At 42.0% G+C, this 14870-nt stretch overlaps 1 protein-coding gene across 2 annotated transcripts in view; it reads left to right on the top strand.

Moving 5' to 3' along the window:
• Positions 1 to 14870, top strand: part of NPR3 (natriuretic peptide receptor 3) — a 48055-nt gene that overhangs the window by 17673 nt on the left and 15512 nt on the right. For both annotated transcript variants that reach the window (XM_040542128.1, XM_040542127.1), the window contains exon 4: positions 12144 to 12279. In XM_040542128.1, coding sequence (XP_040398062.1) covers positions 12144 to 12279 — 136 coding nt within the window. The remainder of the gene's footprint in view (positions 1 to 12143; positions 12280 to 14870) is intronic.

The raw sequence follows: 14870 nt of genomic DNA, 5'->3' as shown, positions 1-14870 counted from the left end.
GATATTAAATGGTCCTCAGGTTTGGCTCTGTTTGAATGAAAGCAGAAGACTGTGCATCTCATTTTGTGTAAAATAACACTTAAAAAGTGAAAGACCTCTGCTGTTGTTTTTTTTTTTTTTGCTGTTATCTTCTTCTACCAGTCCCGTTCCCTGAGTAGCTTGTGAAAATAACATTCAGTTGAAAGCTTCCTTTTTAAATGTAGGAAAAAAACCTGACATAAGTTGAGCATAAACTGGAGGTTTGAGTGTGCCTGTCCCGTGTCAGGATGCTGTTGGTAGCAAGCAACAGGACAAAAGCAGGGTCCTGGATGCACAGCTGGTTGCTGTTTTCTTATGGGAGCTACCTGCATTGCTAGCCTCAAGCTACAGTAAAATATACGGGGTTAAGATTTCAGTGCTTGGTATTCTTTAGGGACCTTAAGGAAAAGGCAATTCTTCAATGCCAGAGTTGCGTGTTCCTGGTTTAAGGGCTATGGGGGAAAAGAGATGCTGCCTCCCCAGAGGCAGATCCCACACTGAGGTTGTTCAGGAAAGATTTCTTGTACTCATTTAAGCTATTGATGTTGTGAAAGCTACCCCGAATGACAGCAGGGGAGGTCTGACTTTGTGACATTCAGGTGACAGCGTTCCCAAAAGATTCACATAGGTGGAAATCTGTAATACCACAGGTTTGCTACACTGGCAGACTTGTGGCTGAGTACAGGGAGCTTACAGAGCTGGAAGGCAGCACTAAGACCCACTCTGCAGAGCTGCACATCTTTTCACCAGAGACGAGGACGTGCCAGCCCCCGTGTGTGAGTGGAGTCACCCACTTGCAGACAGGCAGGCAGTGGAGTTCAGATATGCTCTGCCTGTGTATAAAAGAAGTTCAGCATACAGCTCTGCCAGCTCAGATTTTTTTTTTTCCGGTAGATATTTAGCAATTCCTCTAGTGTGGAGGGGTTAACATAGTCAGCCTGTGAGGATGGGCTGTGTGAATAAAGGCAGCGGTGTTCCTGTGCGTAGAAGGAGCCATAGGAATACACTGAAGGATACTCCCAGCTTTCCTCCTCTCTAGCAGATTTTTTTTTTTTGTCAGTAAGAGAAGCCCAAGACGAAATCAAAAGGTTTAGTCCATTCCAAGAAGAACTAATATATCAAGGCAGAATGAAAAGACAAGGACTGTCTATGTCCCAGAGCAGATGAATAAGAGGGGCATGAGAAAGGGGCGCAGGACAATGGGAGGAGGGTAGGTGAGGAGCTCTGGGTAGCCTTCACTCAGGCTTTGGGAACAAGGCGACATTCAGTAGGCGGGAGGACATTTACATTTGGTGGGACATGTTTTCACAATGCTTCCAGTTAGCCCACCAGACTGCAGACCACAGGATACCTTTAGAAAGCCAAATCTAGCAGTATCACAGGGATTGGGCAGTTAATAGGGAAACAAGAAGCTAAAAGAGAGTTCTAAGTCTTCTGGAAGGGCTATAAATCTTCAAATATTCAAAGTTTAACTAGCTTGCTGCTGGTGGTGGGTGGTAGGACATGTTCCAGGTACGTAGCAGGAACATTACTGCCTGCTGACAGGTACATGTACGTGTCTTTGGGGACAGATGCTGTACCTCTCCTTTCCTGTGATAGTGGGTTCCTCGCAGATGGGCCGGTGAAGGGATGGTTAATCAGCCAGCTGAACACTTTTCATCAGATATCCGGTATCTGAAAGAAAACAACAAAAACAAGTCATCTATTTTTAAAATATTTGGAATGGAAACGTGATTAATAGCTGCCTGAGGGTTTGCATTAGTTCCGTGCCATTAAGGTTTACAAGTCAGTATGCCCAGTTACCCTAGTATTAAACAAAAGGATCATTTGTCATGGCAACCTCAGCCTCAGGTGAGCTCTTCTGGCAAATGATTTACTTCTCACACAGGGGTACCCCAGGTACTCGCAGGTCAGCCGGCTCCTGGCTTTCAGCTCCTGGGAACTCGCGATCCGAGATGCTCTGCAGGCCAGGCTGGGGAAGGGAGGAGATCAGGCTGCCACAAAGGAAGGCTTCAGTCATGAATTACTCTCATGCTAGCACTGCAGATGTAGCCCCAGAGCTTTTAGATGAAAGGGGCAGGGGATTTGAAAGGTCTGGCTGCCTGTGGGGTTGGGCTTTTTTTTTTTTTTTTTTTTGGGTAAAAACTTGACTGTGTCTGCATATAGCAGGGAGCTCGTTACCTGCCTGGGCGAGAGTAACAGGGTCATGTCCATCCATCCTCCTCCACATTCTCTGCTGTCAGGGGTAAGACGCTGTGCTGGTGCTTATGAATCCTGTTCCTGTGTACCTAGTTTTTGCCCAGTACTGAATAAGGAGCTTAGATGCCTAATCCCAGCTCCAAGGGTACTTTTGAATTAAGCACTACTTTTGGCTGTGCCTGAATGGTCCATGTTTATCCAGCCCTTAAGACTGTTTCTAAAGCAAATGCTGTGCTGGATAGCGTTTACTAACCTGCTGCAAAGCAGAAATGCCATTGTCCTTCCATAGCTCTGTGGGCAAATGCTTATGATAACCCTGTGATGCTTTTTATTCTGTCAAAGGTTTCACCAGCCCACCTTTATAGTACCTATTCACAAGCTAAAACATTGCACAGGTAAATTTAGTTTGAACATGCGAGTTTTCACAACAGTGATTTAGTGATTTTTGCCTTAGTTTTGCATGAGAACTGATGTGATCTTGGGAGTTCGTTGCATAGAAGATAAAATATTTCCATGATTTTTTTGTGGTTTGGTGATAAAGTTAGAAATCCAGAACCCAAAACAATTGCACAAAGATAAACATTTAACAGAAAATGCCCTTCCTGTTTGTCCTAGCCCTGCATATATTTAAACCAGTTAGCTTATTTTAGCAAGTGGAACTGATTTTTTCGGATGAGTGACTCTGTCATCCTGAAAACTGAAATATGTTCCTACTTGAAAAACAAGCTTACTTGCTGACATTTAAAACTTTATATCTAATGAAAGTACCAGTGTGGTTTTTTGGTTACTAGATGTTCATCTGCAATTAAAATGTCCCAACTGTTGCATAAAATGCTAACTTAAAACGTAAGCATTCATTCCAACTATAGAACAGGTTATCATCAGACTGCCAAAGGGGGCCTTAAAGTCTGTTTAAAACAAGCACGTTTTAATTTCTGTATGTTCAGATGAAAAGAATAACTTAATATCTCTCTTGTTTTGCCTCTGTGACTAGAAGTACAACTTCTGAAAATAGTTTTGTAACTCATCACATGAATGACTAAGTAGTTTGTTAGAAGGCAGGAAATCCTAAAAACGTCCGATGTTTATTTTTAATTGACAGCGATACCTTTTATAGTAAAGGTCCCTTCAGTATTTAAGCAGAGGTAATACAATTCTTTGTGCTAGAGATCCTTCGTACTAGTTATTTACGTAGAGAGTTATGAATATGGTGAGATGCAAGGAACACATTAATACATGCTCTCATTCTGCCTGTTGCCTTGATCGGTGGCTTGGAGTCCTTCAAGCTAAATTAAATATGTGAATATTTTGTTTGTAAAGTACATGCAAAGGAAAAATTCCCCCACATATTTATTCTCTAGGTAGTTCAATTCTGGTACAAAGCAGCGCTGCTGCTTAGCTGTGGCAATTGCACTCCTTTGAGACCAGCATTAAAACACAATACAGAAGCCAAAACACAGAGGATTAAAGTGCTTGGTTCCAACTTGCTGAAGAAATCAGTGAGCATGTTTGATAGAGCCAAGAATACAGCCCCGTACAGGCTTGCAGGGGGGAAATCTTGCTCGAGAGATGTTCCCCTTGCCTGGACCAGGGCAGTTCCCCCTCACTCCCCTGTGCTTTGTCCGTGCTGTTGGAGGTCTGCGGGGAGTGAGATGTCAGACGGTGGGGTCTGGTCCAAAGTTGGTGCAAATCAGCAACTGTGAGAGCCCCTTTACATGAGCTGATTGTGGGTGAGTCTCTAATCTGCTGAGGTGGAGACTCCCATATCTGTTTAATGGAAGGAGCGGGTTTTGGTTATGTTTGGAAAGCTGCCTGTTGGCAGCAGGCACTAAGGGGTTTAGAGCCGTTTCCTAGATAATCATACAAGAGGGTTGCAAGCAATAAATAAGCAAACAACAGGCAGCTCTCACAAGCAGCGTGGTGGTGGGGCTCCTCCATGCACTTGCTCATCGGCTGTGCTGCGTCGTGTCCGAGCCACTGTTTTACAGCGCGGCTCCCCTGCAGTCTAGCACTGAATAGGTCTCTCCTTCAATTCATGGGTGAAACAAAAGAGCAGCTTGTGGCTGCCCTGGCTGGATGACAGTGAGTAAATCTACCAGTTTTTCAAGAATGGGGTATTAAAAAAAAACAAGGAAGAGAGCATGAAGAATGGGGAGGAGGTACAAGACCAGCAGAGATGGTTTTGTGGTTTGTTTTCTTTCCCTAGCAAGAAAATAACCTTCACTGACAAAATCCCTGAACTCCGTGAAATTAGCAGCTTTTTTAAGTAAATCCCAGACACTGGTTGTTAATTTCTTTTTGTTTTCTTTTCATTATTTTTTTTATTTCAGCAGATCTTTTTATTGAACAAAGGGCTGGCTTCTGGTCTGCATCTGGCTTTGAAGTGGGTGGAAGTTTGTCACTGTATTTGTTGCAGGCATTATTTCAGTCCTGTTGGAGTAGGCGTCCTCTCATCTAGGTGGAAGAAGGGTGATAATGCCGGGGGTATCAGTTGGGTCAGCTGCATGGCTGAACAGTGTAAGCAGACAAATAAATGCATGACCTTATCCTGAAAGAGAAGGGCTTAGCCTCTGCAGGATGTCTTTGTGTCCAAATCATGCAGAAGGCACTTCCAGGAGAGGAGCCCTGTTGGGTCTCCTGACTGTGCACCTCCCCTTGCTGGCATCTTCTGGGGAGCTGCATGTGCTCCTGTAGAGCAAAGCATCGCTGGTAAGCCCCATTGCAAAGGATCTCCTACACTTGACAGCCTGCAGCATGTCCTGCTTGCTTCTCTCCTTTACACCACTGTTGCAGACAGCTGCCAGGGATGAAAATCTGTGGCACAGCAAGCCAGGCCCAGCTAGTGATCTGGGTGGGGAGGAACTGGGTCCTAGATGAGGTTTCTTCCCCTTTCTCGACAGGCTGAGCAAAGATGCAGTTGATACAGGCATGAGCAGAAGCAGGGATCTTTCTGAATATCTTGTCCCTCAGGTGCTTGCAGTCTCTCATGGTGGAGGTGGGCAGCAGATGTGCCGTGACTGCTGCTGTCTCTCAGGTGTAATCACCTCCCTGTTTTTCCACCTATACACCTTCTCTCTTGACTTACACTTTGATCTCAAACTCCTGTAGTTTGCAGGGACCATGCCATGTCATGTGCAGGGCCTCAGATGGAGGCTCACGTCTCCATTGCCACCGCACTCAGTATCACCGTTGTACCAGTAACTACCAGCGAGGAGATGGAGAAGAGCAGGCAGCCTTGTTGGAAAAAGCCTTCTTAAGGTTAAAAGGAAGAGATGTCTCATTCACCTGCAGTGCTAATAATTTGTCACAGCTGTATTTTTAACCTTCAATTTTAAAACAGGGCATAAGCCTCACTTTGCAGAATTCTATAATAAAATCACGTGCTCCCCTATATCACAAGCCTTGTATGGGTTTCCACATGCACACTGTCTCCCTGTGAAAGATTAAATTGATGCTTCATTGAGAAATGCAACAGCATTTGAATAAATTTCTCTAGAATATGCACAATGATTTATTATTATGTGATGTCTCCTTATACTGAGGAATGCTCAACCCCTTTTTCTAAGAAGTGATGTGGGATCCAGCCCCAGATAACAAATGAGGCTTGGGATGGCTATTTGTCATTTGGAAAACCAAGTCCTGAGCTCTGGTCTAACGTGTTCTTGAGCAGGTGCCAGCTTATGTATTTATGTATTTTCACAGAGTTGGGATCAGTGAATACATTGAGAGGCTGTCCTTGATTGCATCTGCATTGCCCAGAGTTTGGCGTGACGCCATATATTCTTTTCAGTTGTGAATTAAGTATTGAGGAAATGGCCTTCTCTGGAGGAGGCATGTTATTTCTGTTATTTTTCTCTTTCCCTTCCTGTTTCTTTGAACCACTAAGGTCCAGTTCCAGTAGGGAACTGGTCTGGCTGCCCACAAGAACAGGCTGTATTTTTAGGATGTAGCTATTTAAACATACAGCTTTAATTAACTATTTTACAGCTTTCTCCTCCCTTCCAGTTGCTGGACTGGTTTCACAGTGATACAGTCTCAGTGGGAACAGGTCAGGTCATGCATCTGTAGGTACCAAGACATGCTGTTTACAACAGCTGGCTGTGAGTGAACCCTGTGGCTTTGCATTGTTACGTACTTAGGAGTCCTTGAAATCCCAATCCAGATACATGGGAGTAGTGGTTATCCATAGACAGGATTTAGAACTCTTTTAGTTTCTGTTTCACAGATGCAGAAATCACATCTGCCATGCAATTATGGTATGATGGTAACACGCAGTATGCTATCTGGTGGCAGGACTACTGCAAAGCTGAAACTGGGCAGAGCATTACTGGTTTCAAATGCGTTTGCCATATTTGCTGGTAATGCTCAGATGTAACGATACTTTTCTGTCATCTTCAAATTCCCAGTCTACATCTCAGTTTCATCTAGAGTTTCTTGTTGAGTTTAATCAAACCAAAAATTTAACAGAAATGACTGCAACAATCATATTTTAACTTTTTTATTTAAAAAAAATAGTTCTTAAGACCACATCAATTGTATCTTCCTATTACCTACTGTATGGAGATCATGAGCACCTTGTTCTGGGTTTGTGCAGCTCAGAGCAAGAGTATAACAACTCATCAAGGAACTGCTGAGGGCCCACTGGGCATCCCACAAACATAAAGGAGTATTTGTAACAGTGACAACAGCAGCAACAATGTTTGAAAGAAAGCATATGACATCAGCAAATGGTGTAAAAGATAGAAGTCCTTGTTCCAAAATTACTTGAAAAGTGTATTGCTGGATAGTGAGTCATTCAACAGAGGAAACCAAAGATATGCACCCAGAAATGGATGTTAAAAAGTTGACAGCGTGAGGGATTCTTGGAAAAGCTAATAAAGAAAGAACAGTAATTATAATTGCCTTGTTAAAGAAGGATTAAAAAGAGAGAACTGAGAGTTAAGTTACAACTGCTTCGAAGAAGACTATAGGGACGTGAAAAAATGAGATGGTAGGAGAAAATCTGCTGAAAATATAATGTGTTGCTGTGCCACAGAAGTTCATAGTCGTGTGAAGCATATGAATCAACTTTGCACGAGATTGGTTTGAAATGCATCATGGTGTATATATACTGGAAATATAGTTTCTTTATTTGAACTTTGTTGCCATATTTTTACTGTCATGCTATAGTTCTGTAGCATAACACAGCATTGCTAAACCTCATGAGTGTTCACTTGTAGTATTCATAGTCCTGAGGTTAGATGAGCTTCAGGTGATTATAGCACCAGACTTCCAAACCTGATTGGTCAAAGTTGCATCCCCGTGGACTAACCTGAAAGAGAGTGAAATATGAGTTAACATTTGGACTTGATGATCTTAGATGTCTTTTCCAACCTAAATGACTCTATGATTCTGTATTCTATTCTATCAGTGGACTTTGCATGCATTAGCTCACCAGAGCTTTAGCACAAACTCTTAAATCCACATCAAATATGTAAATTGGTGAAGTTTTTGCAAAAAGTCTGGATACACCTCATACAATTCCACCAGAGACTTCACTGCTTCTGCCTGGGACTGTGGTTTGACAACTTGAAAGGCCCTGCGGGTGTACTGGGAAGTAGATTCAGGCACCCATTTGGGGGAACATCAGCTGTTTGCTTTTGCAGTAGAGAGAAAGTAATGACGATCCTCCTCACCTTGCACTGAAGTGGTATGAATTGCTGTAATTGCTGTGATTCAGAGCTGGGCAGCTCCAGATGGAAGAGAATAACCTTACTTAACAGTCAGTGGGCAGGATATGGAAAATTATGGGTCCTGCATAGCTGTAGCTTGGCTGTCTTCCACGTCGGTAGTATTTTGCATTGCTGTGTATGCTGTTAACACCTTGGTATATATGAAAAGTGTGGTCACACTATAGCTGCTTGGGGAACCATAACTTTGAAATGTGTAAAATTTATTCATGTGATTTCCATGGAGAGTTCCTTTTTCTGATGGAAGATGGTTAATTAGTGTAGAAAGGTGGAAAAATAAGAGGCAGTTGTATACTTATCCAGTTATGTAGTTCTCATATTGTACCTTGAATGGGGCGTGTAAGTAATTGGGAATATATCTTGACGGGGGCTTGCACGTATTTGTACTGCAGCCTCCAAAGAAGCTCAGCAAACCTGGCAACCTCTTTACTGCTACTTTCATTGCCTAAGGACCCACAGTGGTGGGGTGGCTCTGCTGTGCAGGAGAGGTCACAGCCAGCAACATGGTAACAGATCTGATGTGCAAATTATAATTGTGGCATTTGGAGCTCAGCTCTAATTAGAAAAACAGCATAAGCCAAAATGGAAAATACCACTGTAAAAAAAAATCTACTTTTTGTTAGAGCTCAACCAAGAGAACTGTTAGTTACCTACAAGATTAAGTAGATCTTCACTATCTTTTATAATCAGAGTAGTTTTGTCCTGAGACCTGTCTAATGTTGAACCACACATTATTAGTTACCATGGAGGCCTTCAAGCAACCTGTAAAGATGTCATCCCAATTATTCTGGTCCTTATTTGACACATTCATGGAATGTACATTACTTCTAGCCCTTTATAACCCTTTTGCTCGTGGTTGTATATTTCTTGCAGGAAAGGAGAAGGAAGGTTTGGGTAGTGGTTTTTTGTTTGGTTGTTTTTTGTAAGTATTTGTTCTTGACTCTTTGTCAGGAAGTGGAGTGATAGGACAAGGAGTCAGTTTAGTTTTAAACTAAAAAAGGGTAGATTTAGATTAGAAACAAGGAAGAAATTCTTCACTCCAAGGGTGGTGAGGCCCTGGCACAGGCTGCCCAGAGAAGCTGTGGCTGCCCCATCCCTGGCAGTGCTCAAGGCCAGGCTGGATGGGGCTTTGGGCAACCTGGGCTGGTGGGAGGTGTCCCTGCCCATGGCAGGGGGCTGGAATTAGGTGGTCTTTAAGGTCTCTTCCAACCCCAGCCACTCTATGGTTCTGTTACTGTCAGATATTCTACAAACCAAATAAATACAGGCCAAAAAGTATAAAAATCATGTTGAGGAAAATTCAGTGTCAGTCTGTTTCATCATTTCTGGTAGCCAAGATTTAGAATAAATGTAGAACAGAAGCTATGTTAAAAAAAAAAAAAAAAAGAGAAAAAAAAAAAAGAGAATAATAAAGAAAAGCCTTCTTACCAACAAGGTACACAAGGTCAGAAATATTCAGTTATTGTCCAAAATGGACAATCCTGGGACTATGCAGTACTTGGGACACTGGTCTAGCAAGTCAGGAGTGGTATCAGATGACAATCTGGCACAGACTTTGCAGTCTTTATTCAGAGTATCTGTTGTACGCAATTTTAGTCAAAGGCAACAGGGCTGCAAAATGAACCTGAGTGAGATCTGAACAAATAGAACAAAGAAACAGCAAGCCCTTAAAAAGTATCTGGAGCTGTGATTTAGCTCCCATCTCAAATGTTGTATCCCTTCTAGGTTAGAGCCCGTTCTCTTTGTAGAACCATGACAACTTCTAAATGATCAAACAAGATGATAGGCAACAAAATTTTATGCCCTTAATGGTATTCTGTATCTCCTTTCAAGAACTTGAGCTTGAAAATGTTACCGGAATAATGTGAAAAGTAGCCAGTGTCCAACATGAAGCTTGGCTTGGGAGTGCTTTCCAGCTCTAATTAGTAACTCGCATCCTTTTAGGAAAGTAAATGGCATAGATTACCAGTTTCACATTCCTTGACAACGTAAGATAAAATGATGGGGTTTTGTGCAGGAGGAACTGAGAGGAACTGAATCATCTTGTGATGATTTTCCAATGTGACTTTTCCTCTGTAATGTCAGGGCTTGTGGCCAAGAGGTAAGGTAGGTGGCTGCAGTGACAACCTCCCAGACCGCCAAGTGAGTTTTGCCAGGGCTCGTCTGGCAAGTCCACAGCCTCTACAAGAAGGTTTGTTTCCAGGCCGGTTGCATGGGTGAATTTCAGGTCGAGCAAGTTAGCTGACAAAATGGATTTGAAGGTTTCTCTGTTACACTGAGAGGTCTTCGCCATGGACGAAGGAAGTGACAAATAGCTTTCCTTGCAACTGATGCCAGCCACAGTCTGTAAATCAGCCAGTAGGGAGGTAAAGCAGCTAGAGAGACTCATTTCTCTCTGAAGAGAATGAGTGTCACATCAAGAAAGGACATGTTTGATCATCCACTGTCTTGTCGAGCTTTGTGTTTTTTGTTTTTTAATCCTGAAAAATTAAACCCCTCGCTGGCAAAGCCTGTCCTTGTGTGCACTCTGTCCATCACCTCTTGATATTCCACCAAAAGCCAGATTTACACCTTTTCTTTCATCCTTTCTCTTTAGGTCAAAATAACTGCAGCTGCCTTTTGGTCCTTGGCTGTCAGGCTGAGCTGAGCTGCTCTGTGCCTTCTGTCGTTTTTTCCCCTGTACTTGTGGTGCATTTTCTTAGTGAAACATAGTTTGGACTTATCTAAAAGTCCAATTTTAAATGTCAGAGAAATGTAAACTTTTGTATTATCAGTAAGTAATTCTGAAATTCTCCTTACTGTTGGCAACTGGTTTAAGAGTGAAGGAATGTCTTGCATGTAATTACATTACCAGGAGTTGGTTAGTTCAGCTCAGCCAATCAGCTATGTAATACTTTTTATCGGTGCAGTGGTTATTTACTTAACTGTCTACATGTTTTTATCTTTCAACTTTTTGTAATGTCCAACTAAAGCTGTGAGAGTTTGAGCAGCACTTTATTTACCAACATTTTTAATTCTTTAGGTACATTGTAATGGAGGAGAAGCTAAATAACGTTTCTGTCCAGGAGAATATTTACAAAAATGTGTTGTTCATTGGAAATAGCAATAAGAGACCCCATAATGTTGTGTAATCTGTGTTATGCCTTTGCTAGTTTTAGTAAATCAGGAACTTTTCCATTGTAGTGAAGCTGTGAGTGAATAGGAACATAATTCTTCCAGCTGAAAAGATAATTCATTCTGAATTACTGTTCACCGAGCCAGGATGCATTGACTGAGATGTGAGTTGCTGCTTACAAAACAAGCATACCTGTGCTGCTCAAGCCATGTGTGTCGGCTAATAATAATTCATTTCTTCATAACCGAAGCACGCCAGGCTCCTGTGTACAAACCTCAAATATTCCTGCAGCACTCTGCTTTTAGCTGTTGTTACTCACAGTGATGCGGACCAGAAGCTGCGTATTGCGTCTGTTGACTTGTGGGAGACAGAGCTGGTTTGCAGCACTATCACTTTATATTAGGGTTAGAAAGCAACATTTCATTCAGTTCATGTCGCTTACTGAAAAAAAAACAAAGGAAAGGAAACTTCTGCTGACTGTTCCAGAGAACACATTACTGTAGAGGGTAAGCAGTTTCCTGCTTTGCTCATTTGCTAGCAGAGAGATGCTCAGCTGAGCAGGGGCCAGAAATGGAAGTGGTAATCATTAAACAAGCAAATCCACTAGTTGTGCTCTCCAAAACAATCATGGCAGAACATGCTTCCCAATCCTGCAAGGTGCTAAGACCTCTGTGCAGAGGGAGGGGGACATTCTTGGGGATGTGGGATGAGGATGCTCAGCACCTTACAGAATCTCAAGTGGTCAGCTGCAGAATTTGTGCAGCTGGCCATGGGAACTGGGATCAGCACATTTCTCTCCCTATCTGCAGAACTATTCAGACACAACATTGAAGTGTGATTTGAATGTTCAGAATAGCAGATAGTGGTTAGTTGGTTTCAAAAATGCATCAAAAGCTACCATTGTTCCCCTGCTTTTTCTTCAAGAGACATTCCTTCATATACCTGCAGTTGACATCATAATTCTCGAAACTGCTAGTTTTAGTTAATTTGGAGATTCCCTCCAGTTAATTCAATTGGGAAGATGTTTTTTCACATGTCAATCACCATTGCTTTTTTTCTTCTTTTTTTTTTTTTATTTTTAGGTGAACATGTTTGTGGAAGGATTCCATGATGCTATTCTTCTTTATGCTCTAGCTTTACAGGAAGTCTTGAAGTTTGGTTTCAGTAAGAAAGATGGGGAAAAAATTGTTCAGCAAACACGCAACAGAACTTACGAAGGTAAGAGTTCATGTAGAATTCCAGCTTTCAGAGACAAAAAAAAAATAAATCAGTTATTTGTTGGGTGCAGAATAAGGACCAGTGCCTACTCCACTCTAATATAAGAGGAAAATATCCATATGTAACTATAAATACCTTTAGAACTGGCTCACATACTTTGCCAGTCTGAATTTTTTCTGCATCGACCCTTGAGGTCTTACTCAGTTTAAAAAACTCCTAACAATTTAATGACCCTCACTGGTGTCGTAAAGGGATACAAATAATTTTCTCAGGCTCCTTCTTTCTTTTTGAAAAAAAATTACAGCTGCTCACTTTACCCGTGTGCATCTACTAGCTCTGAGATTGCCTCATTTTTTCCATTTGACTCTTTCTTTTTTTTTTTTCCCTCCACCAAAGACTGGGAATGGATCAAAGCAAGCTGGTGCCATGGTGCTGTGATTTTTTGTTGTTGTTTCTTTTTCTTTCTTGACGGGGCTCTTTTGGGCATTGCAAGGATTTTCCCCCAGCCTCCTTTCAGGAGCTGTGCATGTTATCTCTGAGGCTGCAGCACGGTGCCTTCCTATGCTTAACCCTGTAGGTTGTGATTCCGTGGCACAGCTGGCAAGTGAATGTCACCCCATTGATGCAAAGTGATGCAAGGTCTTTTGCCAGGAAGGGGTTGCAATAAAGAAACTGAGTGTTGAGTGTGACATCATTGAATTATCTGTCATTTCATATTATATTCCCATCATCTCTAGTCCCATATTCTAGTCTTTTGGTGTATGATTGGCAAGATTTCCTATGGAAATGTCTAAGAGAAGAAAAAATTCCCCACTGGATATAGTGGAGGAAGGCAAGAAGGACATCAGCCCCAGAACTCTTTTCTGTTCTCAAATTGTGGCCTGAACAGAAGGGAGAATAGCCTCCAGTGGTTTAAGGCAACACAGGAATTGCTTTAAATTATGCTGATTGCAGTCATCCCATAAGGAGCCCTGCATCAGTTGGAAATAGTGCAGAATGTGCCACTACCTCCCTTCACACCCACAGCTTCTCAAAACACACTATTTTAATAGAGGGAATCTGGCATCTGAGGATTTGGCTCACAGTTTGGCTATCGTGTGTATGAACAGATGCTCGAGCACAGCCTGTGTTTTCTTGCCTACTTTTCTGCTGCAGGAAGCCACCAGCTGATGTGCTCATGCAATTCTTTTATAGTACTATGTGCTTCATGCAGGTTCTGTGGTTGATTCTCACACCTGCCTTGTAAAACCAGACAGGAAGGAAAAATGTTCTCTTTCCCCACTTGTGAAAACCAGTTTGTTATTGCTGAACCTGTCACAGCTGCTCTGAAGATACTCTTTCCAGCTGAGCTGTGAGGGTGCAGTCGAAAAGGTCAAAATGCCGTGTAAGTTGTACGCCATCTCCTACCTGCAGCAGTGCTTTGCTGGACATAATTTACAAGGATAAACCTGATTTCAAAAGACATCTTCAACTTGGTGGTTTGTAAGTTTTTTAGGGAAATTACATCCCTTTATTCTGCCAGTAGGCTGCTCTCTGAAGTGAATGCAGCATCTGCATCATATTGTCTGTATGTAAGTACCTAACAACAAGAGAGCCTGAATAAAATCTTTCCGCACTCATCCAAACACAGTTCTTTACTAAGGTTGTTTCAGAATTTCCTAAAAACATTTATTGAGGAAGACCATTGCAGGAAATATCAAAAATTCAAACTCTGAAGCAGATGGAAAAGCAAAATATGAGTGTTTCCCATTAAAAATCCCATAGGAATTCTGAGTTTCAGCAAGTTCTAGGACCTACTTCTACTAATCCAATTTTGGCTTCTTTGGCCAGGAAGGTGTCTGTTCCAATTAATGTCTCCTGTCAGATCCAGAAGCCAAGTCGTGTAGAAAAGGATGTTGCAGCTGTCTATAGTGGCCTCTTTTGGTGATCCAGTAGCCAAGTTATACCCATTCTGTTATCCTGCAGTAATCAAATTTGCAATTGTTTGGTTACTGTATTGTTATACTGAAGAAATAGACACTTGGCAGTAAATCTTTTGTTGAACAGAGCATGTTTAGAAAAGCACAACAGGTTGAAACATTCCTTGCATCCCTAAATGGGAACAGAGAAAAGATAAATGGAGGTGTGTTTCATTTTTATTATTGTTAGGTGTGTTGAGGGGAATTTATACTCTGCCTGAATACCTGACCTCTCTCTTTTGATTAACAGTCACTGAGAACCTGATTCTCTACTGCTGTGTGCCTGGTTTAGTAATGTAGTTGGTGTAGCATGGATGTAAAATGATACCTGTTTGATTTGCACTGGTGTAAATGGCTGTATTTGGTGTCAGGCAGGGATCACAGGATTGCATTTTAGAATATCTGAGGTGATAAAACATATCCACAAAGTCTTGTGGTGTTTCTATTATAGTTAGGTTAGAGCTTCATCAGAGTAAATTGGTATTTTTTGATGGTTTTCAAGTGCCTGTTTGATTTACATAGAATCACAGAACATCTGAGGTTGGAAGGGTCATCTAGTCCAACTCCCTGCTCAAGCAGATCCACCTAGAGCAGGTTATTTAGGACTGTGTCCAGGTGACTTTTGAAGATCTC

Source organism: Cygnus olor, chromosome Z, assembly GCF_009769625.2.
Source record: "Cygnus olor isolate bCygOlo1 chromosome Z, bCygOlo1.pri.v2, whole genome shotgun sequence".
NCBI classification, from domain to species: domain Eukaryota; kingdom Metazoa; phylum Chordata; class Aves; order Anseriformes; family Anatidae; genus Cygnus; species Cygnus olor.
Note: the sequence above shows the minus strand (reverse complement) of the source record. Positions and strands in the feature narration are given on the sequence as shown.